Source organism: Balaenoptera ricei, chromosome 7, assembly GCF_028023285.1.
Source record: "Balaenoptera ricei isolate mBalRic1 chromosome 7, mBalRic1.hap2, whole genome shotgun sequence".
NCBI lineage: Eukaryota > Metazoa > Chordata > Mammalia > Artiodactyla > Balaenopteridae > Balaenoptera > Balaenoptera ricei.
Window position 1 is genome coordinate 51735557 of NC_082645.1, and position 27830 is coordinate 51763386.

The following is a 27830-nucleotide window of genomic DNA, read 5'->3' on the forward strand; positions in this document are numbered from 1 at the left end:
TAGGCGCACAGGCTTCAGTAGTTGTGGCTCACGGGCTCAGTAGTTGTGGCACGCGGGCTCTAGAGCGCAGGCTCAGTAGTTGTGGCGCACGGGCTTAGTTGCTCCGCGGCATGTGGGATCTTCCTGGACCAGGGCTCGAACCCGTGCCCCCTGCATTGGCAGGCGGATTCTTAACCACTGCGCCACCAGGGAAGCCCTACTCCACAGTTTTAATGCTGACTAGCTCAGCATAATGTATTGCATTCCTCTTTATATATCTTTATTGTTTGTTTCATCGAGCATGCATTCTTTTATAAATTAAAAAAAAAAAAGGTAAAACTTCTACCCCTAGAAGAAATGAAAAGATAAGAGAAAGCATTCAAAAAATACCGCATAATTCACAGCTATTCTAAGTATTGTCTACAAGAAAATGCCGATTCTAATTTTTGTTTCTGTTCCACAGTAGCCTAGGTCCACATCGCCCCATGGCTTTACAATCACATGTTGCCCTTCAAGTCAGTCAGCTGGTGTATCTGGGCTACAATATTATCTACCTCCTTATATTCTTTAAATGTCATGGGCACCATTATCTTTAATATATTTACTATGAACTTTTTCTCAATGCGTTGAGGATTGTTTCAAAACATGGAAGAACACTCTCAAAACTTATGAAATTTTCTGCATTATATTTGAGTATACTCTTCCAGCAGATGGTCTTATCTACACACATATTTTCAATTCCATCTTTAGCCCAAAGACTCATAAATCTATAACTCAAGCCTAGACTTATTCTCTTAGCTCCAAACCTGCATTTTTAATGGCTTCATCAACATCTTCTCTTAGAAGTCTTAAAGACACCTCAAAATCCTGTAGCAAATCCGATCTCATAATCTATCCCTCAAAGCCCAGCCCTTTTTTTCAGTGAATGGCATCACAGTACATCTAGTTGTATAAGCCTGAGACTTGCTGGCTATTCTAGTAGTTACTCTTCTCTCTCACCTCCATCCCCTGAATCCAATTAACCCACTAATTGTGTTCATTTCACCTCCTGAATATCTTTTTAGTGTTTTCACTTCTCTTATCTCCACTGCTCTCACTTTGTGGAGATAAGAAATCAGGGTTCACCTGATTTCTTGCGATAAGATGCTAATCATTTTCCACATTTGCATCATATTGTCTGTCCTTTAAAAAATACTAACTTCTGATCATGTCAGCTATTATTTAACCTTTCACTACTCCCAGTAACTTCCTGCTTTGGGCATGAAGATAACACTAGCCCCACTATCTGCAGCTTAATTTTTCCTCCTTGCTCTCTAGAATCCAGCCATATGAACTTTTTAATTCCTCCAGAGGCCTGTGCTTCTTACAGATTCAGGGCTTCCTTGTGTTTGATAATTTTTACTCTTCCTACTTAGTACATCCTTTAGGGTTTTTTGTTTTGTTTTGTTTTACGGAAATCTGTTGCATTTCCTTTTTTAAAAATTTTTATTTTATATTGGAGTATAGTAGATTAATAACGTTGTGTTAGTTTCAGGTGTACAGCAGAGTGATTCAGTTATACATACTCTACAATAACATCCTTTAGGTTTTAGCTCCAAAGTCATTTCCCATGGGAAGCTTTTCCTTCCTTCTGAACTAGATTAGCATTCCTTTCGTAATTTTCGTAACAGCTCATAGTTATACACTTGTTGATTTTCTGGTTAACATTTCTCTCCGCTAGTGGACTGTAGGAAGAGCCCCTATTTTGCTCACCAAATCCCAGTTCTAACAGAATGTCTGAGCACTGTCAATGAATTTCCACTAGCAGATTCTAAACTGATAATGTCCTTCAATTTGGACTGTGGAAAAACTAAAATATTTAATTGCTCTGCCCAACTTAACTAAAGAATCTTAGTCTCCTGGAATTGTGTTTACTCATATTTACCAAAAATGATTAATTGAGTAGAACCCAGTAGCTGATGGAAATTGTAAACTTTATACCATGCCTTATATACCTGATACAACACTTACTGTTAATTTTCACCTTTTTTCCAAGGTTATTAATTGTTACCATTCTGATTCTAGAGCATACACAAAAGTGTTTTCAAACTCCTCATCATCTAGTGAATTTTATGTAAAATACCTATTACAGAAAATTTTAGAATTAAGCAGGTTAAGTCCTTACTATAAGCTTTCATTTGTGTGCTAGTAGGTAACAGTGGTAAATATAACTGAAATAGAATTTATCGTTCTGATAAAAGACAGGACACAGTGCACAAACTCCAAGTACGTTCAACATTAAACTCTGGATAAATTAGTAGATGAGAGTAACCACTGCGTGCATATACAATTAAATAATGGTGCATCACAGTATCTATTTTGCAAGCATTCTTACATAATTCTACTAACAACTTTTATATGCTCAAGTAAATTGCCGAGTTAAAAATCAGTGAACTGCATCAAAGTCATTTGATTAGTTTTTAATGCACTAGGAATTGAGTTATAAAGCAGTTTACAAATCAATTCTGCAAGCTTATTACAATTCACTGAGGTCAATGCCTGCTCTTATTCATTTTTCATCAGTTACATTACCCTCCTCCTTAAAAGAATTCACTGCCTTTCTTAAATTAATGACTACACAAGGCATTTAGTTTGCTCCTACAGTTTAGTCATATCCAAGGTGGTACAGATGGTCTTTTCTGCATCACTAGGTTAATATGACCATGTTATATTGCATTACAGATTTAGTTGTCTAACCGCAGTTCATCCGGAAAGAATACACATTGAGAATTTTGCTCAATGTTAGCACTTTCAGGCATGAAATATAAAACTTAGATGAGTATAATCCTGTTATGATTCTTAACATTAAAAAGCACCCTTGTAAGTTGTCTCCATATTTTAGTATATTTGCTTTCTAAATTGATAACTAAAATAGATACTCTTTAGCCTATTAGCTACTAAAATGTTCAATAAATCTGAAATAATAACAACAGAATCAGGGGTGTTTTGCACATTTTTTAACACATTCCCCAAAATAATTATAAGTATTGATAAACTACTTACATGAACACAGTTTTGTTTAAATGCACCATTTTTCACTTGAGAGAGATCGTTTCTAACATACATGAACTTACAATTAACTACCACTACAATGTCTTTCTCAGGACATGTCACTTCTGTGAAGCTGCTGAAAATAAATTTGGAAGCTGCATCTTCATACACGCTGTGTTACATTTAACTAAGAGCTTTTTACATCTCAACCAAGAAGGCACACAGATATTCCCAGTGTCTTTCTCTTTGGAAAGCCTGTAATTATGACTTCAATCTATATATGAATAAATGTTAAATACTTGGCCCAAGGTCAAATAGGAAATCAAGGTAAAATCAAAAGAAAATAGCAGTTTCCTTGATTTAATTTCAGTTTTACCCAAAACTTGGTGTTTTCTTGGTCCTTAAATATCCACAAGAGAATCTAATGAGAATCATAACTCTCTCCTCTAAATAATGCAGATAAATGCATACACACTTTTTTTTTATGATCTCAGAGGTCAAATAACAAAATCCTTCTCCTCCAACCAAAACCCCTCCATTAACCTCCCCTAGGATTCCCTAGGATTAGTTGACTCTTAATATTCCTTCCAGTTTTGAGTTTCTTTGCATGTATATTTATACTAACCACAGTTCACACAAAATTATAATGATCACAACTACATTTCTACCCCTATGTCCTGTGGGAATGGGACTTTAGAAAATGGTTTTACCAACTTTTCTAAACTGAGAAAACCTCATCAATCTGAATTATTTCTCTGTCTCTCTGTCTCTGTCTGTCTCTCTCTCTCCCTCTCTCTTTCTCTCCTCTGGGGGCTGATTCTTTTCTACTAGAGTTTGGAAGAAAACTATTATGCTAATTTTGACATGAAACAATTTTCTAACTTAAGAATATACCTAGGGATATTAGAAACAGTAATATTTCTTGCAGAAAACCAACTATGTCTGAAAAGTTCTCCATATATTCCCAATCACTTAATTTCCTCACAATTACAAATTCCCAATCATTCCCTTGGTTTAATTTCTCATCATTTCTGCAAACTCTTAGAACTTTGACTACTTAATAATTTCACGACTAAAATCCAGTTAAATATAAATTAGAAGCATCTTACTCCTGCTTGGTTCTGCTTAGTTGAATTATAAACTGAAAAGCAGAGAAAAATTTTAGTTCCAGCAGTCATGCAAATCAGAGAATATAGTGGGGTAAGGAGAGGACGTATGTGCGTGTATATGGGGGGAAAGTTGTGAAGGCTACGAGCGGAGATATTTCCCCTCACAAAGGATTAGGGGTGCTGGGAGGTATCTTGATTGAATCCCTGAAAGAAGACTGTGCAAAAGGGTTTTGGGGAAGCGTTTTCAGGAGGTATGCCTATAAGGAAAAGAGGAAGGCAGGATTGGTAAGAGGAAGTAAAACTGATACAAAAATGTAGCTAAAGCTTCAGTCAGTCCTCCTGGGGGCTGTGGAGCTGGGGTAGCCCTTCAGAGTTATGCCAAAATGAAGTTAGCGTATCTGGTTTTTATCTCCCTGTTGCAGCCAGTCACTGGCTACAGCTACCCCATGGGAAGGGTCATGACCTTGGGTAATGCAGTTCCTCGCTTTTGACTACAGCTTCCAATGAGGGGTGGAGCTGTGTCCTGCAGTGGCCAGTATTTCCAGCAGCTGTCCCCGCCCTGAGGAAGGTGTCTGAGGCACAGTGCCTATAGTACAGATGGGGAAGGATAGCCAGTTCGGGGTCTGAAAAAAAAATTATGATCTGACTAAGTCTACTATCAGCTACTATCAGGCAAAATAAGAATTCATGAATCAATATCAATGTACCTTTCTATAATCAGGGTATTCACAAGTCTGACATTTAAATTGGAAGCCTTAAAATCACTGTGGGACTTTTCTCCAACCAAATAGCTCTGGATGTGCAGAGAAATATAAATTTAATCTCTGAGTCAGAGAGAGCAGCAGATCAAATTTGATGGGAGAAACAGGGAAGGTAATTGACATATCTGACTTTTCTTTTTAGGAAGAAATTTCCACAGAGGCATCCAGCAAGGAGATGTCTTTCTTACTAATGTGTTAGGAGTATATGAGGATGTCCACGGGCTGCTAGAGCAACCCGTAATATTGTCAAAGAAGGCAGTAGTTAGCTGTTAGACTGGGGAAAAAAAATAATTCAGTGTGAAGTCAGTACTGACCTGGCTAACCTGATTAGTGGGTGACACATGGGGCATTGCGGCCAGTGCGGTCCTGGTGTTAGTGACAACAAAAGGTCACCAGGGAGTCCATTGACCTGGAAAACCTGCAGCTAAATTTGGGACCCTTTAAAGGAGCAGATGTGGTCAGTAAGGCCTTGAAAGACTAAGACTCCTTGGACATTTCCTAGGGCGAGAGATACCAGAGAAAAAGCAACATCTTACAATAAGGCAGTAAGTATAAGACCAAATAGGAATCTTGAAGCAATGTGAGTCCTGACCCAGTAGCACAGGACACGTGTGTGGAGATCAGGAGAAGTTACTGCTGTAGCAGGAGTGAGAGTAATCATAGGAGCTGTAGCAGCAGCAGAGAACTTCTGGAACAAGTTCACAAATGTTGATGATGTCTGAGAGACACTGCTTCCAACCTAGCTGGGTCATCATGAGAGCAAAGAAGCAGAAAACACAGGTTTAGAATAAGGGAGATAAGGCAGAAAACAGGACAGGCTGGTGGACTGCTTTTAGCCACCCAAGGTTAAAATCCGTCCACGAGGAGGCATTGGAAATTAAAGCAAACACATCAGTATTATATATACCTAATTAGTTTCCATTTCTATGTGATAATGGCTTAATAAATCAATGTATGATCTACCATACTGCTATTTTGCTTCTGTTTCATAGAATTCTTTCTTTTCCAAATGCCAAGTTAAAGAGTCCACTCATGTTGTGTGAAAGTAGTAACATCTTTACCTAGATTGACCCAAGATGACCATGTAGTTATTACATTGACAGGGACTCTTTTGATGGAGTGTTCCAAACACAAATGGTACAGGCGCCAGTTACCCACATGCTGTATGAATAGGGACTGTCCCTGATTTGGGTGTTGCTAGGTAACAAATTCTTCCAAATGGTATGCACACGGGGTCTCTGATGTGGACATGCTGATTTAGGCCATCATTAACATTCATTGCTAACGAAAGGATAAAGCATATTTTTTCAACTATGAGTAATTTTCTTGATCTTAGAAATACGTATTTTGCCCAAATCCTAGGGAGGAAACATGGTATAAAGTTGATTGCAACTTATGACTGAACTTTTCTCAGATTTCTTTCAGCAACCATATCATGGTTCCTTTTTCTACAGCAAATTTAATCTTTAAAAAGAGGAAACTTGCAAACACATGATAATAGGAAACATTAGTTATGTTGTAAAGCCTTTAATTAAATTCATCTGAATAATAGATTGTTTCTATAGTAATGCTTGCTGAGTGGGAAACTCTGTATTACTACTGCAGCTCTTCATCTTTAAAGAATGACTTTCAGCTCCAATGGAGAATAGCAAAAACATTTGTGAATGCCCTTTCATAAACCAGCTATACAGAAAATTTCTTTGTTCCTTAGCTTGAGGTCTGAACACTGAAATACAAATTAGAGGGAGTAAGGTAGCTATTCAGGCAAATATATTCTTTATGTGTCAATTATTCAAAATATTGAGTCCAAAGCATATGAATGCATTCTTAGTGGCTTAAATTAGCTAGATAATTGCCTAAATTACCAACTGTATTTTTGTGTATAGACTTTGCTTCAGTTGAAGCATTTAGAGTAATTCAAACTTTTATTTTAGTAAGCATAAAGGTAAAAATTCTCTTTTGATTTGGAGAGTATAATTTTAATCATTTCAAAGATAATGGAATCTCCTTTATAATACCTTAATGAAATGAAATGAAAAAGTACACTTTTGAAAATAACTGTGAGAATAAGATGCTATAGAAATTTAACTTTATTTTACTATATTTTTACTTTTAGCTTCACTTAAAATTTATCTTTATGGTTTTATCTAACCATTAAGTAACTTAGACTAGTAGTTCTCAAACTCCAATGTATATCAGAATGACCTGAAGGGTTTGTCAAAACACAGGTTGCTGAATTTCTGTGTTTCTGAATCAGTTGTTCTGGTGTAAGGCCCAAGAACTTGCACTTCAAACATGCTACAAGATGATGCTGATGGTCTTTTACTCTTGGAGAATCACTGACTAATATGCATTCAGTATGGAAAAAACCCTTAATTACTCAATATAAAAATAACACTCATAAATTTATACATTCTACAAGTCTGTATTGGGTACTCACTATTTGCCAAATGTCGGGGATATGGAAGAAAACACAACAGCCCTCCTATGAACTGGAGCTTAAGTGTTCCTGGCTACTTTAAAAAAGGTAGGCTTCCTTAGTTTTCCACAGCTCTCACCTCTCTTGCTCTCTATATTTATTCCTGGCCTTCTTTAGTCATTTATGTTTCTTGTCTACTAGGCAAACGGATGTGCCAGTGTGGTAGTAGAGACAGGTATGAGGTATCATCATGTCACAGGGGCAAGAACAGGAAAATCTATCTGGGTGAATTAGGAACTCTCCACAGGTAAAGGGTCCTTTGGAGAAGATATGCTAGAGAAACGAAGGCAGTCTAGTAGAGAGGACACTATGTTATACAAACAAGGTGGTATAAAATGTATGTGGCTCCAAAAAACCACCACTGAAATATGGGATATGACGGCGATGGCTTGGGGGGCGTGCTGTGATGGGAGAAGAGGCTAAGGAGGCATCTGAGGCCATAAAATGTGTCTTTTGCTTAATGCACAGGGTTTTGGAGTTTTATAATTTTAGGCAATAGAGAACCATGATAAAGAATATAAACAGTGGAGTATTATGATCTGATGTACAGTAGTGGGACATGTGATCCTGAGGAAAAGAAGCTGAAGGCAGAGATACCAATTTTGAGATCACTGCGTCAGATGTGTTGAGGGCCTGAGTAGGTAATCACAGTGGGCTGTATGAGAGAGATATTCAGGAGGTGTGCCTGAGAGAATTTGATCACTCTTCGGTTGGGAGAAGAGAGGCTTAGAGAGAAGGAGAAGTTTAGCATGATGCCCAGGTTTCTGGCTTGGGTGGCTGGGATGATGACACCATTCACAATGTATGAAGAGCAAGAGTTTTTTTGTTTTTTTGTTTTTTGTTTTTTTTTTTAAATGAATTTATTCATTTTATTTATTTATTTTTGGCTGCGTTGGGTCTTTGTTGCTGTGCACAGGCTTTCTCTAGTTGTGGCGAGCGGGGGCTACTCTCCCTTGCATGGGCTTCTCATTGCCATGGCTTCTTTTGTTGCATAGGCTCTAGGCGTGCAGGCTTCAGTAGTTGTGGCACACAGGCTCACTAGTTGTGGCACACAGGCTTAGTTGCTCCGTGGCATGTGGGATCTTCCCGGACCAGGGCTCGAACCCGTGTCTCCTACATTGGCAGGCGGATTCTTAACCACTGCGCCACCAGGGAAACCCGAGCAAGAGTTTTTGACGGAATAGAGTAGATGGTAATTGGGATGGAAAGGCAAGTCTTCTTAGCTTGAAAATGCTAAATTTCCAGAAATGTTAAAATCTTCCAAAAAAAGATGTCCAGTGGGCAGTTGGATATATGAAGTTATAAGTAATTGGAAAAGTCTAGAGACAGGTGTGGTCTGGAGATACTGATTTGAAAGGGAGCCTTTATCCTGTGGGTCACAGATAAGTTTGCCCAAGCAGCGTGTACAGAGAAGATGACTAAGAAGAGAAGAATACTAAGAGCAGCTTCTGGGGGATAAACAAACAGTGTTTAGGAGTTTCTTGTTTAAGAGGAACAAGAAAATGGTACTAAAATAGCTGCCACAGAGATCAAAAGAAGCAAAGGAGTGTGGTGTCATGGAACATAAAAGACCCGAGAGAAGGGAACTGAATTTAGCACAGTACCTTCAACCTAGACGATAACATTGAGAGCACAACATAGAAAGCTCATTACAGTGGGCAGAGGAAGAAAGGAAATAAGGGAGACGATGAGTAGGTGTGGAAACTCCAAATGCCTGGAAGAAGAGTCAGGGGACAAAAGTGAAGAACGCCAAGTATGAACAGCAATAAGGAGAGTTGAGGACTGTGGCAAACTGGGGAGTACATACCGTCTAAAGGTGCAGTCAGTATTCTCTTCCAGCTTACTGCAAATGTGTGGCCACATACTCATCTTTTTCCACAATAAGCTAGATTTTTTTTTTTTTTTTTTTTGGCTGTGCCGTGCAACTGCAGGATCTTAGTTCCCCAACCCGGGATTGAACCCGGGCTCACGGCAGTGAAAATGCGGAGTCCTAACCACTGGATGGCCAGGGAATTCCCCAGAGATCGTAATTTTAGGTGTAATCTTCCAATGTTTAAATGTTGGCAACACATTTAACTAATTGAAACTTTGAGAAAATATTATTTGATGTAAACAGAATGTATCTATTGAAGTATAGGCTATTCTCAGCAGCATGAGCGTGAGCAAAAGGGAAAGAGCCAGTAGAAAACATAGCTGAGAGAGGGGCATTGGTAAGGACAGATTTGGAAGGACTGGCAGAGGGAGTGGGTTTCAAGTGGAGATGTGGACCCCAGTTAAGATTTGCCTCCAGGGGTTGAGATATATTTGTTGAGGGTAGGCTGATTAAGGGACTTCTTGCCCAAGCCCTCCCCTTGCTCTGAGGTGTGGAAGGGGAGGTGATTTGTCTGACAAAGGAGGTGGATTTGACATGAGAGTCATGAAAAGCCTGGTGAAGTTTTGAAATACTTGCTAAGGGAAAGAGATGAAAAGTACCTAAAAAATTAGGATCTCATGTATAATTTTGACTTGTAGCATAATCATTTATAAATTAATAAATGATAAAATTCAGTATTTTTCTGTGACTAAAAAGACTTAACTTGGGCCTGTTTTCTTGTTGGGATATGTTTCAAGTTTAGTAAAATGAGAAAACCTCATGGATTTTTTTGACCGTGATGGAAACAGTAAATTAAGTAGACTTAAATAAAAATCTATTTTAAATTGATAAGAGGAGTGAATGTTATTAGTTAAAATTTACTTGGGGATATGAGCTTAAGGTCAACATTTATAGTGGCTCAACTGACTCTTTGGTTTTCAGACATGATAAGAACATAGAATGCATTAATTTTCTGTTGGGTTGTATATTGTTAAATCAGGAATTTTTTGTTTAATTTAGGTCCCCCCCAATCCCCTTAAAGAAATTTTTAACAAATAAAAATGTGTATGTGTGTCTGTGTGAACCAGACTGGCGATCCTAGATTTCTGCTATAAAATAGAAGAAATATAAGACTTAAATATACTTGTAAGTAATGTAAAATAAAACTTTTAAATATTTTATTTAAAATAATGAAAACAAAAGTCTCACACTTGACAATTAACTTTGAAATTAATAGTGTAAGCAAGGACACATAATTTGGTTATCTTTCATGTTGTGCAAATATTTCATAGAAATAAATATTAGAGCAGAAAAAAAGAGAACACATCTTCCCATTGCCCTTAGTTCCTTTAGATGTGGCCCCCTTTTAGTTGGTAGTAAAAGTAGAATTTTCTCTTCTACTCAGTATCATTTCCACTTTTCAGATTGCAGAGTTTAAACCATCAGTGAGAAAACGTTTAATTATATCTTTTATTTGGTATTTATATTTATTATGTAGTAATTAATCAACTCAATTGTGCAGTATATATTAATTTGATCGACCTATCAGAATAATACTCTCTCCCGTACTTGCTTCATTCCAGGGCACTTAAGACATCTATTTGTGGCTGGTCCTATATCTTCGACAGAGATTAAGTTTGTGAAAAATGAGTTCTTCCCAGAGAAAGCTGCTCACTTTTGCTGTGCTGTGTTCCTGACCCAGAAACTAGATATTTGTACTGAGAATTGATCCACCTTTTTATTCAATACAAGCCTCTAGGTTTCCAGAATTTACTCAGCCAATTGATCATAGTGCCTTTTCATGATGCATCTTTTCTATTGTGTACTTAGCTCCTTTTCTATTACTTAATATTCTCAATTTAATACTTCATTTCTTTTTCATGTAAGTTTCTTATAGCTCCTTCACATTTTTTCCCTTATTTTGTCTACATTTCAGGAGAGGCAGTTGAATTTATAGAAACCCACATCATCTCAAACAAACAGTAGCCTCTCCCCATTACTTTCACTTAAGTTCCAACACAAGGGCATGCCTAGCCCCCCAGACACACACACACTTACACACTCCTTATTTAGATAAGAAATTAAGCTTTTTGAAAGTTGAGATGTTTCTGCAAAAAAGGGTGTATCAAAATTTGATTTGCTTTTATTTCCTTATTGAGTTGTTTGTTTTAGAGGCTACCAATGGAGCAACCATGTTTGAAATAGCCAACATGTTATTTCACACAGGTAATAAAATTATACTTTAAGAAGAAAAAAGAGTTTTCCAAAGATCAGAAATGATACAAAGTAGAAATTGGATAGTATCAGAAGCTACCAAATATAATTTGTCTCTCCTTAACTTTTCTGCTTGATTTAACAATCAACTCCTCAAAAATTGACACCAAGTAAAGAGAAATTTAAAGCATATAATGACAGGAGGTATAATCGAAACCAATATAATGGTTGTAAATAATAGGCCTTTGTAATGCTCTGGAAACAATTTTATCTGCATATTTATACTCTCTCTAATGATTCCCTATATGAGTGACAGCTGCAGTGTAGGGAAACCATTCATGTTCACATAATAAGAAACAATCTACTGAATTTGCTATGACTTGCAAAAGAGATGCTATGTTAATCATAGTATAAAGTTGCATAGATTATGTATGATACCTGGGAGGCTACTGTATAGATTGTCTTCCATTCAAGAAATCAAAGTTTCAATTCTCCGTTTGTATTTCAGTTTGAAATGAATACTTTATTTTTTTAAAATCCCCTTTTTTGTCATACGGCTGATACACTACTCCCTTTTTTACTCCCATCCAACTTGATGGGCCATGAAAAACAGCTATTTTTGGGGGAAAATGAAGACTTTTTGAAGACAATAAAGAAACAAAACTAGGCTTCCCCCAAACAAATTATCTCATTGACATTCACTACCAAAATACAGGCTGACATTACCTAAAGTATACTCTCAGGAACCATTCAGTAATGACTAAGTTTGTTAGTAGAAAATATAAAGATATCAAAAACAGTCATCAACTTAAAGGAACAAGTATTACAATAGTTTTTTATAGTACTTCAATTTTGTTCTAAACATGTCACCTGGGAGACTGACAGATTGGTGGTTTTAATAGAGAGTTTTTCCCAAGTGTGATATTGCCAGAATAAAATATTCAAAATATTGGAATTGTATTACACTAATATATTCGTCCCAATATTGCCTTAACAGGATACTGTACTGTCATTTAGACGTACCTAAGGCAGTAACTGACACTATGAGAAATTTTCAGCTGGAGTACATTTTATTTAGTATTAATTCAGTTTACAACATAGGCTTTTGGGACTGTGTTTTTTATTTTACATATATTTTGCTATCTGATTTCCATATAGTATAACAATTTCTTTATGCAAATACTACAGTTTTGTGATAAGGCTTCCAGCTTCCCACAGACAATGACAGTAACTTAAATTTTCATTTGCTCATAGATCCTCCTAAAAACCACAGAGATCAATAAGGGAGGCAAATAAAAATACCCATAAACTATACCTAAAGAGTAATTAGAGAAAGAGACATTACAAATTTTAATTTACACGTAGTCAGGGAAATAAATGCCGAAGACCAGCAGAATTGGCTAAGAAGAGTACACGGCAACAGTCAGGCAGAAGCTAAGTGGAAAAAGTGGTGGGGGCGGGAGTTCAGAAGTCTCCTTAGAGTAATGGAACACATATCAAATAGGGTTTACCCTTGGGAGAAGAGGGTTTAACACTGAGTGAGAAATACTGAGAGAAGTTCTGTGACCTTAATGGACAAAGCATTCGTTACTAGAGAGACAATAGAAAGTGGCTAGAAAAGTGCACAAGACTCCAGATATCAGCCTTGGAAAAGCACTACATCTTGGAGAGGGGGAGGGATATTCAAAGGTGGAATTGTCCCTTGGAGGCTGGGAAATAAGGAAGCAGATAAACATAAGTTCCCCTTATTAATATAAGAGGGGACAGAATAATCAGAAGACAGAAACAAGCAAACAAACAACAAAAACAGGCAGTGCCATATATTTTAAAGAACAAGTAACCCCCCTCCCCACAAACCCTCCAAATTTACAAACTCCTTGCTATATATGAATGAGACTTGGAACTGAAAAATTTTATAAGGCATGCAAACAAGACCTATTCCCTTTGCCCCCACCCCCAGATTTCTTGCTAGTGATGGTCCAGGAAAGTCCTTCATGAATAGCTATAAACAAGAATACTCTAATATTCATACAAAAATATCATAAGAGAAAAACAGGAAATGGGAATAAAAATGTACCTTGCAGAGGAAAGTGTGCTAAATATCTGGTTATGAAACAGAATAGATATATAACATCCCAAAATAAATTTAAAAAATTTAAACCAATAATTAGAGATATGAAATAAGATTATAAATTAGGAACTCAAAAACATAGAATAAAAACTGGACAAATAAGAAGAAAACGCAAAGCAAGAACTGAAAGAATACAGGTACTGAATTCAGGAAAGAAAAAGACAAAATCATCTAAAAAATTAAGATACATTACAAGCAAACCACAAGAATAGAGACTAGAAATGAGAGATGCTAAGAAAATAAAATAGAATAAAGAGAGAAAAAAGGACCAGAGAGAAAGTGATGGATATGAAATACAGGCAAAGAAGGTGCAACATCTATATTATTTGAGTCCCTGAGGAAGACAAATAAACCAAAAGAAATAAAATAAATATTAAAAATTATAATTCAATAAAATTTCCTGAACTATAACATGAATTGAATGTACATATTGAAAGGGCCCACCGTGTATCCAGGAAAATTGACTTAGAACGTCAAATCCAGACATATGCAAGCAATAGTTTTAGACTTTAAAAGTCTGTCTTGGTTTGAAATTGGAGTATTAAAATCTACCACTATTAATTTATTTCTGAAATTTTCTGGGACTTGGAAAATTAACAAAATCCCTTACAAAGGGCAGACAAGTGGGTTGGCATCAGATTCCTCATTAGCAAGATTTGATGCAAGCAGAGTGGAACACTATCTACCAGGTTCACAGGGCAAAAAGTGTGGGCCAAATATCTTATATCTACCCAGGCTGTCCTCCAAGTGTGAAGGCTATAGAAAAATAGTGTTGATTTACTCATGAACATTCCCTGAAGAGGTGAACTTTATCCAAGAAGTTATGTTTGCGGAAACTTTGACAAAAAGACAAGTAGTGAGCATTGAATACATTTCACTAGAAATTTAAGGCCAAAACAAAAGTGAGAAGTATGTAAATTACATCCCCTGAGAAGCTAGAAGTATCACAACCAAACAAAATGGAAAGAGAAGGAAATATAAAATAAGCTCATTGAGTGCCTTGTTGGTAGAAACTGGGAGTGAAATGATATAATTTAAACTGACAAACTGAATGGTAGAAGACTAAGCATACTTAGGAGTGCAAAGATACTAGCTGAGCTGGATAATTTGAATAGTCCAATCTCTGGAGAAAAAAAATTGTTAAAAAGCTACTCCACAAATAAGTACCAGGTTTAGATGATTTTACAGGGGAATTGTACTTAACTTTTGAAGTCCAGATAATCCCCAAACTATTTAAATGGTTATGTAGAGTAGAAAATAGAGAAGAAACTCCAAATTATTTTCCTAAGTAATTATAACATTGATAATAATACCTAACGAAATTGCATATACATATTCAAAAATTGGAGAGCAATTTCCCTGATGAGGATCGATGCACAATCCTAAATTAATTTTAGATGAGAAGAATTCAATTCTACAAGATGAAATACATCATGTCCAAATGTGGTTCATTCCAGGGATTTAAGAATAGTTCCATGTTAGTAACTCTATTAATAAAATTTACCATAAAAATAAGGAAACAGAATAGCACACTCATTTCACAGATGCTGAAAAGGCAATTTACAAATTTCAACACCCATTCTTAATAAATACAAGTCAATGGAAACTTCTATAAAATTATAAAACACATTCCACTCAACCACATGCCATCATTTGAATTAATGGGAATCGCTGGTGGCATTCACACAAAATTCAGGAACAATTGATGTTCACTCTCAGTTTCTTTTTAATGATATGTTGGAGGTAATAGCCAGCACAATTAGACAAGAGAAAACTATTAGATGTATAAGAATTGGAAAGGAAAATGTAAAGTAATCTTTATTTGATATTATAGAACATTTGAAAAACTCAGAACAGTGTATAAGCCACTGCAAACTAAGAAAACTCACTAAGATAGACCATAAAATTAACATACTCAGAAAAAATCAGTAGCCTTAAAAATTATTAGAAGATAATAATTAAAGAGAAGATCCTATTTATAATAGCAGCAACAACAAAACATGTTAAATGTCAAGTAGCAAAGTAAACAATAAGGAAAAATTTTAAACACTCTTGAAAGACACAAAAATTAGATTTAAAAATGAAAATACATATACATATTCCTGTATAGAATGACTCAACATCATAAAAATGTTACTTTTCCTCCAATTAATTTATAAAATTAATCTGAATCCAATAAAAATACCATAGGGATTTTTTTTTTATCCAGACAAGTTGTTTCTAATGTTCATGTGGAATATGCAACAAGAAATAACCTTAAACCCTGAAAATTAATATTAAAGGGAGTATGTCATATAAGAGGTTAACTGTATATTTAAAACAGTGAGATTCTCAATGACACAGATCAAGAGAACAGAATAGAAAGACCAGAATATACTCATGCACATAAGAAAGTTTAGTATGTGATAAAAGTGATATCTCAAATTACTTGTGAAAGACAGATTTTCTTAATAAATGATGTTAGAACAACTGGAAAGCCATTGATAAAATGACAAATTAAATTTATAACTTGCACTATAAACCAAGCTAAACTTAAAATGGATTAGAGATCCTAAAAAATGTCTAGAAAAAAATATGAATTTATTTACAACCTTGGAATGGAGAAAGCTTTTCTAATTATGACTCAAAAATTCAGAATCAACAAAAGAAAAGGTTGATAAATTTAGCCACATTACAAAAAAATAAAGGCTTTGTGTGACAAAAATCAGGAAAAAGATAAAAGACAATTTGCTGGGGAAGCGATTTGCCACTTATTCCACAATTTAAAAGAAAAAGACAAAAAAGTTGAAAATGTATACAAGAAATGGACAATTGATAGTGCTTAAATATGTGAACCTCACTCATAGTAAGAGAAATGTAAACTAAACTAATTGAGGTATTGCTTCTCACTTATCATGACAAAAATCGAGAAGACTGACTCACTCTGTTAGCAAGGCTTTGGAGGAAAGATATAATACATTGTATTATATACATTGTATATACAATATTATATACAATGTATATAGAATACATTGTATTGTATTATATAATACATTGGTATTAGTGTAAAATGGTTCAAACCGTAAGGAGAGGAGTTTGGCAGTATCTAAAAAGATTACATATTCATTTACCCTTTGACCCAGGAATACCACTTATAGAACCTTACTCTGAAAATAATTTTGTCTAAGAATGTACATATACACATGAAAATACATATGCACAATTCATTCTGCCATTATTACAATAGCCAAAATTTGGAAACAACCTAAATGTCCATCAGTAGGGGACTGGCTAAATAAGTTTGGTATAACCAAGTCAAATGGCTTTGAAAGCAGCTGATCACTTCTGTTAGGCACTGATGGGTAATGTCAGCTATGGCTTTTTTATATACAAAATTATTTTACTTAAAATGCAAACATATTTTGAGAACTGAATCAAAATGAAGCATGTATTAAAATTACTACAGTAGCAGGGTATCAAGAGTATTACGTTGCCTTTTACTTACGGTTTACAGTTTTGACTGGTAATATTGTATTTAGCCTCTCTGGGGAAGCAGAATTTTCTTCATCTGTCACATATTCAAAATTAATGATGAACATCATAGCCACGCCTTCTTGGTTTTTCACTGGAATTATGTGAGTGTTACAAATGAAAGTAGACCCTAAGGAGATAAAAACAAAATAAGTGTAAGGTCAAAAATATGCCTTCATTTTGGAGTGTCAGTAATATCAAAATTCTAACAAAGCCCTATAGAATTTTCTATCCTAAATGACCACTGAAATTCAATTAAAATTTGATTTTTTTATTTCATATTTTATTGCACATGTATTTACGTAAAAATGAACAAATTTCCCAGAAAGATTTTACAGGCAAATTCAAGTACTACATTATGGAAAAACGGAATCAAATCTTATTTGTTTTTATACTCACCACTTTAATAATAATAAAAAAAGACATACTCTTTAACTTTCTAGAAATATATTATAATAATATATTTTGATTAATTCTGAATCTATATAAAATATAGCTCTATAAATAATTAAGATAACTCATTTTTTCTCATCCTGAAATAATCTCAAATTATTTCCTTTTTCTTCTTTAATTTCTTAGACATCAAATAAAAAATTACTGACTCTGTCTTAAACATGTCCTAATAATTCTTTCCTTTTTTGTGTAAAATTCACAATGCCCAAATCACAATGATTTTGTTTGGTTTGTATTCTGTTAGAAAATAAGAACAAAACTTTTATCTATATTATTGTGTTAATTTGATCTTTTTAACCGGGAAGATGATATTCTTTTAAAAGCACAATTATAGGGCTAATAAGATACATTTTATTAGAATCTCCTGGAAATGAAATGAACAAAGGGATGACTCAGCTTACAACTAACCACTGCCATCCATCCTTGAACAGAAAACCCAAGATCCAAGATTTAGAGAAGACAGTCAAGAAGCTGACTTATTTTAAATCAACTGACTTCTGACTGCCTTCTTGGGTCTGACTTCTAAAGCTGAGTATTCCCTCAGAGCAGTTTCCTCACACATTGACCCTCTGAATATTTTCTTTAGTTGTGGTGATGGAAATCTCACAGGTTAGGGATTTATTTGGGTTCAAAAAATATTGTGTGTTTTTTTTAATTTGGATTCCATAGAATTTTCACGTCACAAGATATTCTTTTTTTTAAAAAATTATTTATTTATTTATTTTTGGCTGTGTTGGGTCTTCGTTTCTGTGTGAGGGCTTTCTCTAGTTGCGGCAAGCGGGGGCCACTCTTCATCGCGGTGCGCGGGCCTCTCCTGTTGCAGAGCACAGGCTCCAGACGCGCAGGCTCAGTAGTTGTGGCTCACGGGCCTAGTTGCTCCGCGGCATGTGGGATCTTCCCAGACCAGGGCTCGAACCCGTGTCCCCTGCATTGGCAGGCAGATTCTCAACCCCTGCGCCACCAGAGGAGCCCAAAAATATTGTACCTTTTAAAATGCAAAAACTTCAGGAAGAGTTCAATCATTTAGGCAATAGAGAGTATTTTGATTGCTTTCTCTCTTTTTTTTTTTTTCCCTAAACAATTAGCTGGGACCCTTTTGCATCTTGAGGAGAAGGATGGTTCAATGCAGAGGCAGGATCAGGGTGGGAGCAAGATCTGTCTGGCGTGAAACTCCGAAGGGAGATGTGCAAAAGTGAGAGTGTCGCTGGCAAAGCCCACAGGGTCCCCAGGAAAAATAAGATGGAATCTAGGTGATTAGATAAGGTCTAACCTCTTCTTTTGTGCTTAGTCTAGCTTCACTTGATCATAGGGTGCCTCGGGCAGTGGCCTTGCACCCAGCACTTCAGACCAGAGTTCCTAGTGCGAAATGGCTGCGCCCGACACCTCAACTCAGTGGGCGGCGTGCAGAGTCACTGCGCCCCGGGCACTGCAATCTGGAGCCCAGAGGAGCCTTAGCCCCACCCCACTCACCAGAACTCCACCCCCCTTCCCCACTGTCGGGGCCCTATAAAGCAGCCCCGCCCACAGCCTTTGGGGGCAGGGTGGGCGGGCGGGGGTGGAGGGAGAGCATGGACTATGAAGCAGGAGCTCACACCTCGTCTCCATGCTTTGATCAAAGAATAAACTTTCCTTTGCTTCTGAACCGCACTCAGTCTTCTATTGGCTCGAATGGCATTGGGCAGGAGGACCCTCGTTGAGGACCAACTCAGGAGGGTCGGTAATAAGGGGACCTCAAGAGGCTGGAGACAGGGGCATTGAGAGCTCCAGCGTCTACTGTGGAGGCTAGTATTCCGAAATGGTGTTCCATGTATGCTCTCACTATTAAAAACAAAGTAAGTAGGAGAAAACTCTTTCCTTTCTTCTCATCCCTGTGAATTGGCTCCTGCTGCCAGAGCTGAGAACAAAGGCTTCTGCTAATATTGCTATAGATAGAGACATCACAGGTCGAAGGGCTTTTGAGGGTGGCCCTGGAGATCTAATTATTATTTATGAAATTGTTTCTATGGGTTAATGTGTTCCAATTTCCAAGGAACTGATTTACAAATACACTTTTAGAACATATACTCTCTGTAAGTTGGGGATGCTTATGTGCTAGTTTTGATTCAGATTTTCAAATGTGGATAAGCCTCCCCAGTTTGAAATGTAGACGACCTTATTCATAATTAATTTCATTTTTTTCTATAGATATGGCCATAGTTTTGCAGCTGTTGGAAAGTACGTTTTAAGAATGACGTGCTGCACCTTCACAGTCTTCAGCTACATCTTCAATTCATTTAATAAAATAGTTAGCTAGAGCAGTTGTCATAGTTTCCATGGTAACAAACAGGATGACTTCAGTAAACAGAAAATAAGCAATTTAGGGCTGTTCCATTAGCACTAAAAATAGAATTGCTTCAAGCCAGGCATCACAATACAAAATGATTAAACAGAGAGTCTGAGGAGATGCTAGAAATAGCCATTATGTATTTTGCTAATGAACCAAAATACATATTGATTTTACCACTTAAAATGACATTTCCTGGATCATTCAGAATATCATTGTGAATTCACAGATTTGTTACTTCACAGTTTCAAATCTTTCAACATTTGAGGTTTACTGCTGATTGTACAATAAAACATAAAGCACAGATTTTTGAGAGATCAATAAATAAAAGATGTAGGGATAGAGATCTAATAGGTTTGTAATAGGGCAGAGTAATTTTGCTTTCAGTAATAAGGGACAAAAATCCTGTCTTTCAATACTAATGCTTGTACATTTACTGTCCAGTGTAAAAAATCATACAATTCTAGTGCTTTATAAAAAAGTTTGGCCATGTGCATTGGTTCCATAGCATATTGAGTAAGTGTAATTAATCTAGGATTACCGCCCACTATCATTGTTCCCTGCATGTTTCTATTGAGCAATATATCTCCTTTAAAGTCAACTGAAGACTCACATTTACATTTTTTTCTCTTTTAGTTTTTGGATTTAATGTCTCCATAATCTTGCGTAGACTCCTGGAAAGCAGATACTGAAAGGAGATATATGGAATTTATAAGAAGAAAAGAATAGAATACATTTTACAGTGCAAAAACAGTTTAGCTTGCATAATGCTACAAACTCCAAGTTCTGTTAAGATACTATTTTTGTAAAGTAACATTACTCTAAAAAGTCATTACTGTGTGTTCCTAGATATTTTTCTTGAATGCAACAGTGGGAGCAAGAGAAATGGAAGCATAACCCACCAAATACTAATCTAGCAATGAAGACAAAAATAGACACTTTCAATAATGTATAAATAAGAGAACTAAAAAAAAAAAATCCGGAAATAAAAAGTTCAGGCCTTGGTGAAATAAATCTTGTATTCAAATGAAATTAATAATGTTTTTTTAAGAAGCAGCTTATTCACAATAACATTATCCAATGATTATAAAATTATACATGCAATTATACTAATATTAGTTAGACTCAGGTTCATTTCCATGTTTTGTCTCCTGAGTGAAAACATTGTCAAAGTGGGAAAGGCTGCTTAGAAGGAACAGTGCTAATTTTAATAAAATGTTTAGAATGTTAATTTTTAACTGTAGCCACAGAGCAAGCAAATTCGCGGTAATCTGAATAGTTACTCCTTTATTAATTAACTCCTAGGGGCATTTTTAAATAAAATACCAAGACTCTTCCCTCTGAGCTGCTTGAAAGATGCTTCCCTCTGAGCTGCTTAAAAATGCTAGGGGCATTTTTAAATAAAATACCAAGACTCTTCCCTCTGAGCTGCTTGAAGTACTGTTTGTACTCACGGGGTATCCTTACCCTGAAATCAAAAAATGTCTACTGAGAGCCTAATATTGGGTCAGGCACTGGTCTGAGTTCTCAGATGGTAATGAGAAGAACAGCAGTGAGAAAACAAATCAAGGTCTTGAACTTGTAAAACTTATATCCTACTGGGGGAGATATAATTAATAAACACATATATCAAGTAAAAAGAAGTACAATGACGAAGAAGAATGCAGAACAAGGTGGTAGATGATGACAGTGGTAAGGGAATGCTTCTCCTGCAGAATGACATGTAAGCAAAGACATTTAGGAAATGGGGAGGTGGGCTATGTAGCTCTGCCAGTGCAAAATCCTTTAGGTGGAAGCATGGCTGTGAGCTCAAGGAACAGTATGGAAGCCAGCGTGGCGGTTGTGGCGTAGGATGGGCTTGGACAGTAGGTAAAGTTAAAGGGGAAGTAGGGAGCCACACCTTGTAGATTGTGGGGAAAGGATCAAGGGTAGGAGGTTGAAGCTGGCTTCCCATTGCCTTCTGACCTGAAGCTGGTTGGGAACTGTAATTTTAGAAGTGAGACCGTTTGTGTAACAGAAAGTAACCAGAAGGCTTTATTATCTGGGAGTGACCTAATAAGGGAAGGATCTGCCAGACACCATCCAAAGTCAGTGGGGAATTACTCCGCGGAATAAAGTTTAACGGGACGATGAAAAATAGAAGTAAGCTGCATTTTGTTCATAGTCCGAGCTTTGCACTGTTCAGTAGAACTCATACGGGTGTAAAGTTCTTAGAACAGTACCTGGCATGGAGCAAAACTCAATAATGTGAGCTATTACTTTTGCCTCTTGTTGGAGGGTCTCCAGAGGGGCAAGTTAACTCTCAAGTCTATGTAATTTCCTCCAAGCTTTTACCATTCTTGGAACCACAAGCTACACTGTTTGCTTGTATTTCTGGGCACCAAGTGGACAAGTGGAGATTATTCTTCTCTGAGCTGATAGGTTTAGTGAATGCCTCAGAGTTTTAAATTCCTTTCTTTCTAGTAGATTGGGGTGGGGGGGGCTCTTTGAAGATTAAAAAAATACCATTGGAGACCTGTCCTAGAAGTAAAACTAAACATAGCAACCTTGGGATACAAAGGCCTTATCAAAGAGGCAGCATTGTTTTTTAAATTGAAGAGCCTATTAGAAAAGCAAAAAAGGACTGTTATACCTCTTAGAAGGAGAAAGCTACCCAGTCACAAATGACTAAGATATAGCCAAGTGGAGGCACAAGAGAGAAACAAGCCAAATTTGTACTTGACTTCTCAGTATGTAATGTTTCCTTTTATTTCATTTTTTCAGAACCTCTTCCATCTTCCTCTGCTCTCTCCAAGCTTCCAAGATGAAATATTATGAACCTCTTCCTATCAATGAGATGCATCATTAGATATATTAATTTCTCATAGAACTATTGATGACATAGTGGATTACCACTTTCTGGATAATTTTTTTAAGGGGAGTAGTGAAAAACAACAATTATCACAAGATGAGCTCTAATGTGGCCCCTATATAGAAGAAATATTTTGGTTGTGTGGATAAGACCTTTCAGATATCCCTCAGGTCACACCATATAAGTCATTGCTTGCTGATATCAATATCACTTTTGGACAATTTTTGACCTAAAGAACAGGAGAGGACCATCATGGAATCCTGGAACAAGACTCACCCCCAATGTGACTATACACGGAGATAAGGCCTACAAGGAGGTAATTAAGGTTAAATGAGGACATAAGGGTGGGGCCCTAATCCAATAGGACTAGCGTTCTTGTAAGAAGAAGAAAAGATATCAGGAGTCTGCACACACAGAAGGAAGGCCATGTGAGGACCCAGTGAGAAGGCAGCGATCTGCAAGCCAAGAAGAGAGTTCCTACCAGAAACTAATGTTGCTAGCACCTTGACCTTGGACTTTGTGCCTCCAGAACTGTGAGAAAATAATTTCCTGTTATTTAAGCCACTCAGTCTGTGGTACTTTGTTATGGCAGCCTGAGCTAAGATGCCCTGAGGTGGAGCATGTCAGGGCAGGCAGCCAGTGTTGCTAAAATAGATTAAGCTGAGAGGAAAGTGGTAAGAGATCCAGGTCAGAGAGATAACAGAGCAGGGGAGTGGGGTGGGAATGGAGGGTGGCTGAGGAAACAGTGCTTTGTGGGCAGTACAATGACTTGGGCTAACAATGTGAAGCCGTTGGATGGATTGAGAAAGGGAAGTGGTGGGCTCTGGCTGCTGGAAAGACATGGACACATGAAACATTTTTTGTTAGTTTGTCAAGTAACTTGGTTTACATAGACTAATAGTATACTAGAGCACAGAGTGTGAACTGGGAAGTGATGGACAAGGCTTGAGCCATAGGAGGTCATGTCCTGATGGCCTTCTATGTTCTTGAAATTCAGCTTTTGGTCTTGGGGATGCAGTGATTGTTTTAAGTATGAGAGTATCTTCAGAGGAAGTATTTTAGTGTACAGACTGAGGACATGGCTCTTTTAGGTCCTAGTGATGTGTTAGAGAAGTAATTTCAAAAGGTAGAGGAGCTATTTGAAGAGACAGAAGGCACATTTAGAAAGACTATTAATAACTCATACAATATCGTATCAACAAGAATAAATGGAATAGGTAATTCCAATGAGCCCATATAGTCTGTTTGGCCTTGTGGATTGGGTCAAACTTGACTGCTTGTGGGAGGCAAGTCTTCTAATATTCGCCCATTCTCTTACTTCACCAGTCACCTGCTTAAACCTAAAGGAGTCTAGTGAGAGCACAAGAGGAGGAACTATGTGAGCTAACAAAAACACTTTATACAAAAACATTATTAACAAAAGAACTGAGCTGCTCCTCTGACAATGCATTAGGTCTAAAGAAACAAGCTTAACCTAATAGTCACCAACATACATAGATTTAACGTAACAATCACCAACATGATTAAATTGAACAACTGTGAACGTATTTAGATAGTTTAGGTACTTGATGGAGTAACATGGGACTAGAAGTACCCTTTCCAAATTTCCAGGAGAGATTATATATATGCCTTTTATTTGCAAAATGAAGAACTAGCCTAATTTACACAAGCTTGGTTGTCACGCTCACACCCTGTGTGGTAGTATTAGCACTGAAATGTCAACAGCATGAATTATTTATTTTTAATTACGTCTTATTTAAAACAATTTTAAACATTCAGAAAGTGTTGAGGCAGTGCCAGTGAGTAGTAAATTCCTTGGGTATGTAGCTCTGTGAGGCCCCTGGAATTGGACAGACATGGCTCTGCTGTTATTTGCTGAGTGACCTTGGACAGGTTACTTAATCTCTCCAAGACTTAGATTCCTTATCTGAAAAGTGAGGAAAGGAAGAGAGAGTACCCCACTTCACAGTATTGTTGGGAAGGTGAAATTAGACAATACATTGAAAGTACTTAGCATGGAATCTGGCATGTAGAAAGTGAGCAATAAACAAGTTTTATTGTTATTAAATGGAGTAGGAAAACCACTTTCTCAACTTGAAATGGCGGTTCAATTTCCTTCAAAGGTTTGATGATGAAATTGAGTCATTCAGCTGTTAAGGAACTTCAGAGATAAATCCATCAGCTTAATCCCCTTGTCTTCAGAGGAGAAAGTACATCAAACAGCAATTTGAACAGAATGAGAGCTTAGTAGATGGAAGATTATTTTATCTTCTAGTGTCTCCTTAACTTTGTAGTGACGAGGTCCCTAGTTTGATTCGCATATTTCTCCTGCCTCTGTGGACTGTCCTATTGCCTGTAAAAAGTATACTATATACCAGGTAACTTTTGTGAAAACAGAACTCTGTCTCTTTTGGCAAGCTCCATAGTGCGAAGAATTTGGTATATAGTAGAAATGTGTGAAGCAATCTTTATTTCTGGATTTGCTCAAGAAGTACCATGATCAGTATTTGAAAGCACATTTTAGAAAGAAAGGTAATATTAATAGCTAATGTCTATTGGGTGCCAGCCACTGTTCTAATGGCTTTATGTGCCTTAATACATTTGCACCTTCACGAAAACTTGATGATGGTACCATTATCATTCCTATTTGCAGATGAAAAGTAAGCCATGCACAGTCTCTCCTTGCCCCTGATTTTGGGGCATTTCTTCCCCTTTCCATGACTGGGTAGAATACTTGGTTCCAATTCCTTCTTTATGCCAAGACCCTGAGTTCCATGATTTTTAAATCAGGTAAGTTCTAAGAGGTTTTTATCTTTTATAAGCAATGGCTTGAGAACTAAAATTCTTTCCACTTCTTTCTCTCAGTCTTGCACAGTCCTCGTGGCTTAGGCAGAATTCCCTTCTGCTACTTGGGAGGCAGGAAGGCATCATCTATTTGTCCAGGCTTGCCCAGTCCCACATTCCATTTGAATCCATCCAGTCATATACTGCCCCATGACCACTTTCCATCTCTCCTTCTTTTTATCAGCTCTGGGCTTTCTAAGAATAAAGGTGCTCCACTCTGCTCCCTCAATCCCTGTATACTATCTTTACTACTACTATTAACAACTATATAATTAAATCATGGCTACTATTTTCTGAATGTCTTCTATGTGTCACATGTTTCTCATGAGAAAACTTTATCTCAGAGATGTTTCTCAAGTAAGTAGTAGAACCAGTCTTTGAACTCAGACCTTTCCAGTTTTCACTCTTTCTCTTACATCAGTGTTTCCCAAACAGTGAGATGTTAATTCATGCTACTGGAAAGGGCTTTCTGTTAATGATCAAGTTTGGGAAATGTTCTCCTCTAGAAGATGCTCAAAGCACATCATTGTATTAGAGGTTTTGAGAAGTTCTGTAAAAACAAGTATATATTTACTTTGTTTAATGCAGCACTTCCCAAATCAACTTGACTCTGAAATACTATTTTAGAGAAATTAGCAATAACATCCAGCTCCTTGGAATGCCATTGGAAAACAGTGAATTGGGTTAGCTCCCTCCCTGCTTTAAAGACATCCTTCTGAGAGGGAGGAAAGTAAATATCATAGGTCACCTAGATGCTTAAGTGACAGGGAACAAGGGGCTGAAGCAGGAGGGGAAAGAGAATGGCAAAGGCCAATGTTACCTATGCAATACATTTTGCTTGGTGTTGGTCCTGATCTAAGCTCTCAGAAATCCAACTAAAATAGCATTGGCATATTTGATCACATATTTTGCAGCAATGGTTTTCCCATAAGCTAGAAGGTTACCACTAAATGAAATATGATAGAGCACTTCACAGATTAGGTCCAGTTCATACTATTTGACAGAGATCAGGTTTTGAAGCACAGAAGCCGTCATTCAATAATCCATTACTATTCTGCATCAGATATTGCGTGAGAAAACTCTGACATCTGCAAGGAAATATTTTCACTCTGTTTCCTCAGGAAGTCTTTCCTCTTCATTTTCAAAATGTGAACATATGTGAACTTACAATTATTTGTTGACTCTCACTCCTTTCCACTGACACTTCCTCTGTTAACGTTAATGCTCAGGTGTTAGGCTCTCATCATACTTGTAAACTTGATTTTTGAAAAAAGCAAGTTTAATTGTCTTTCTAGACTTGATAAACCACTAAGAAATTATTTGGGAACTGAAATAAGGAAGAAAAACTCTTACACCTTGTCTGACTCATAAACTAGACTGTCTCTGTAGATGTACTATTATGATTACCCACTTCCTAGCCCTGGTTCCCATTTAATTTTTGAGCTTTTTGGATTCAATTAGTGTATTGGGACATACAAGTGTTAGAACAAGCTGAGGCTGATTTACAGGCAAACCAAGTCTACGTTTGTAATCAGGAACTTTTGGGGCATGTTTATGACAATTTTTTAATGCTTTGTGGTTTTTACACCAAGTAAATGTTTGCTATTTGGTTCAAAATTTTTTTCATAAGACACACTCATGTTACCAAGCCTCTGATATACCTCAAGCAAGTCCATCCCACCAAACTGCCATTTACCCAGTAAAACTGCATTAACACTGAACCAACTGGACTGATTCAACATAAGAGCAAATCTGCACATCACCCTGGTATGTACACACTACTGTCAAGGTCAAACACAAGTAGAATCCTGAGGCCAGGCACCGCCATGCGGATGTCGTTGCTGACGAAGGCTGTGCACGGCCATATGCCTGGTGTGCTGTGTGCACAGTGTATTCTTGGTTGTTGGTTTGCTCTCACTGTGTTTGCACAGAACCTGACGGGGTTAAAATTAGGCTCTGTAGGCCTGTCTGGGACTAAAGTGATAGAAGCAGAAAAAGGTGAAATTGAAGATATTTCTCTAGGTAACTTAACCCTCCTCTCTTTTCACAAAATTCCCTATCCTGTTTGACCATTATAACTTGGGGTTTTCATTTTTCTTTTTTAAATGCCTAGGCTATTTTTACAAAATAGCAGAAGGAGCAGAAAGGATGTCCTGTCCTGGAAACTAGTGAAAGCAGGGCTTTTTCTCCCATTGGCAGCGTTAGTGGGGAACTCCTGGGCTTTGACACTAGGCTTTGGGGCATGTGGCTACTACAGATGTTCTCTATTCCAGAAGGCTGCCAGAGGCATAGAC

General features: G+C 37.0%; 1 protein-coding gene across 1 annotated transcript in view; it reads right to left on the minus strand.

The window, feature by feature from the left end:
* KCNH7 (potassium voltage-gated channel subfamily H member 7) overlaps window positions 1–27830 on the minus strand; it is a 453269-nt gene that overhangs the window by 130840 nt on the left and 294599 nt on the right. Inside the window, exon 3 of the mRNA XM_059927175.1 lies at window positions 17040–17195. Within this exon, the coding sequence (XP_059783158.1) occupies window positions 17040–17195 (156 nt within the window). The remainder of the gene's footprint in view (window positions 1–17039; window positions 17196–27830) is intronic.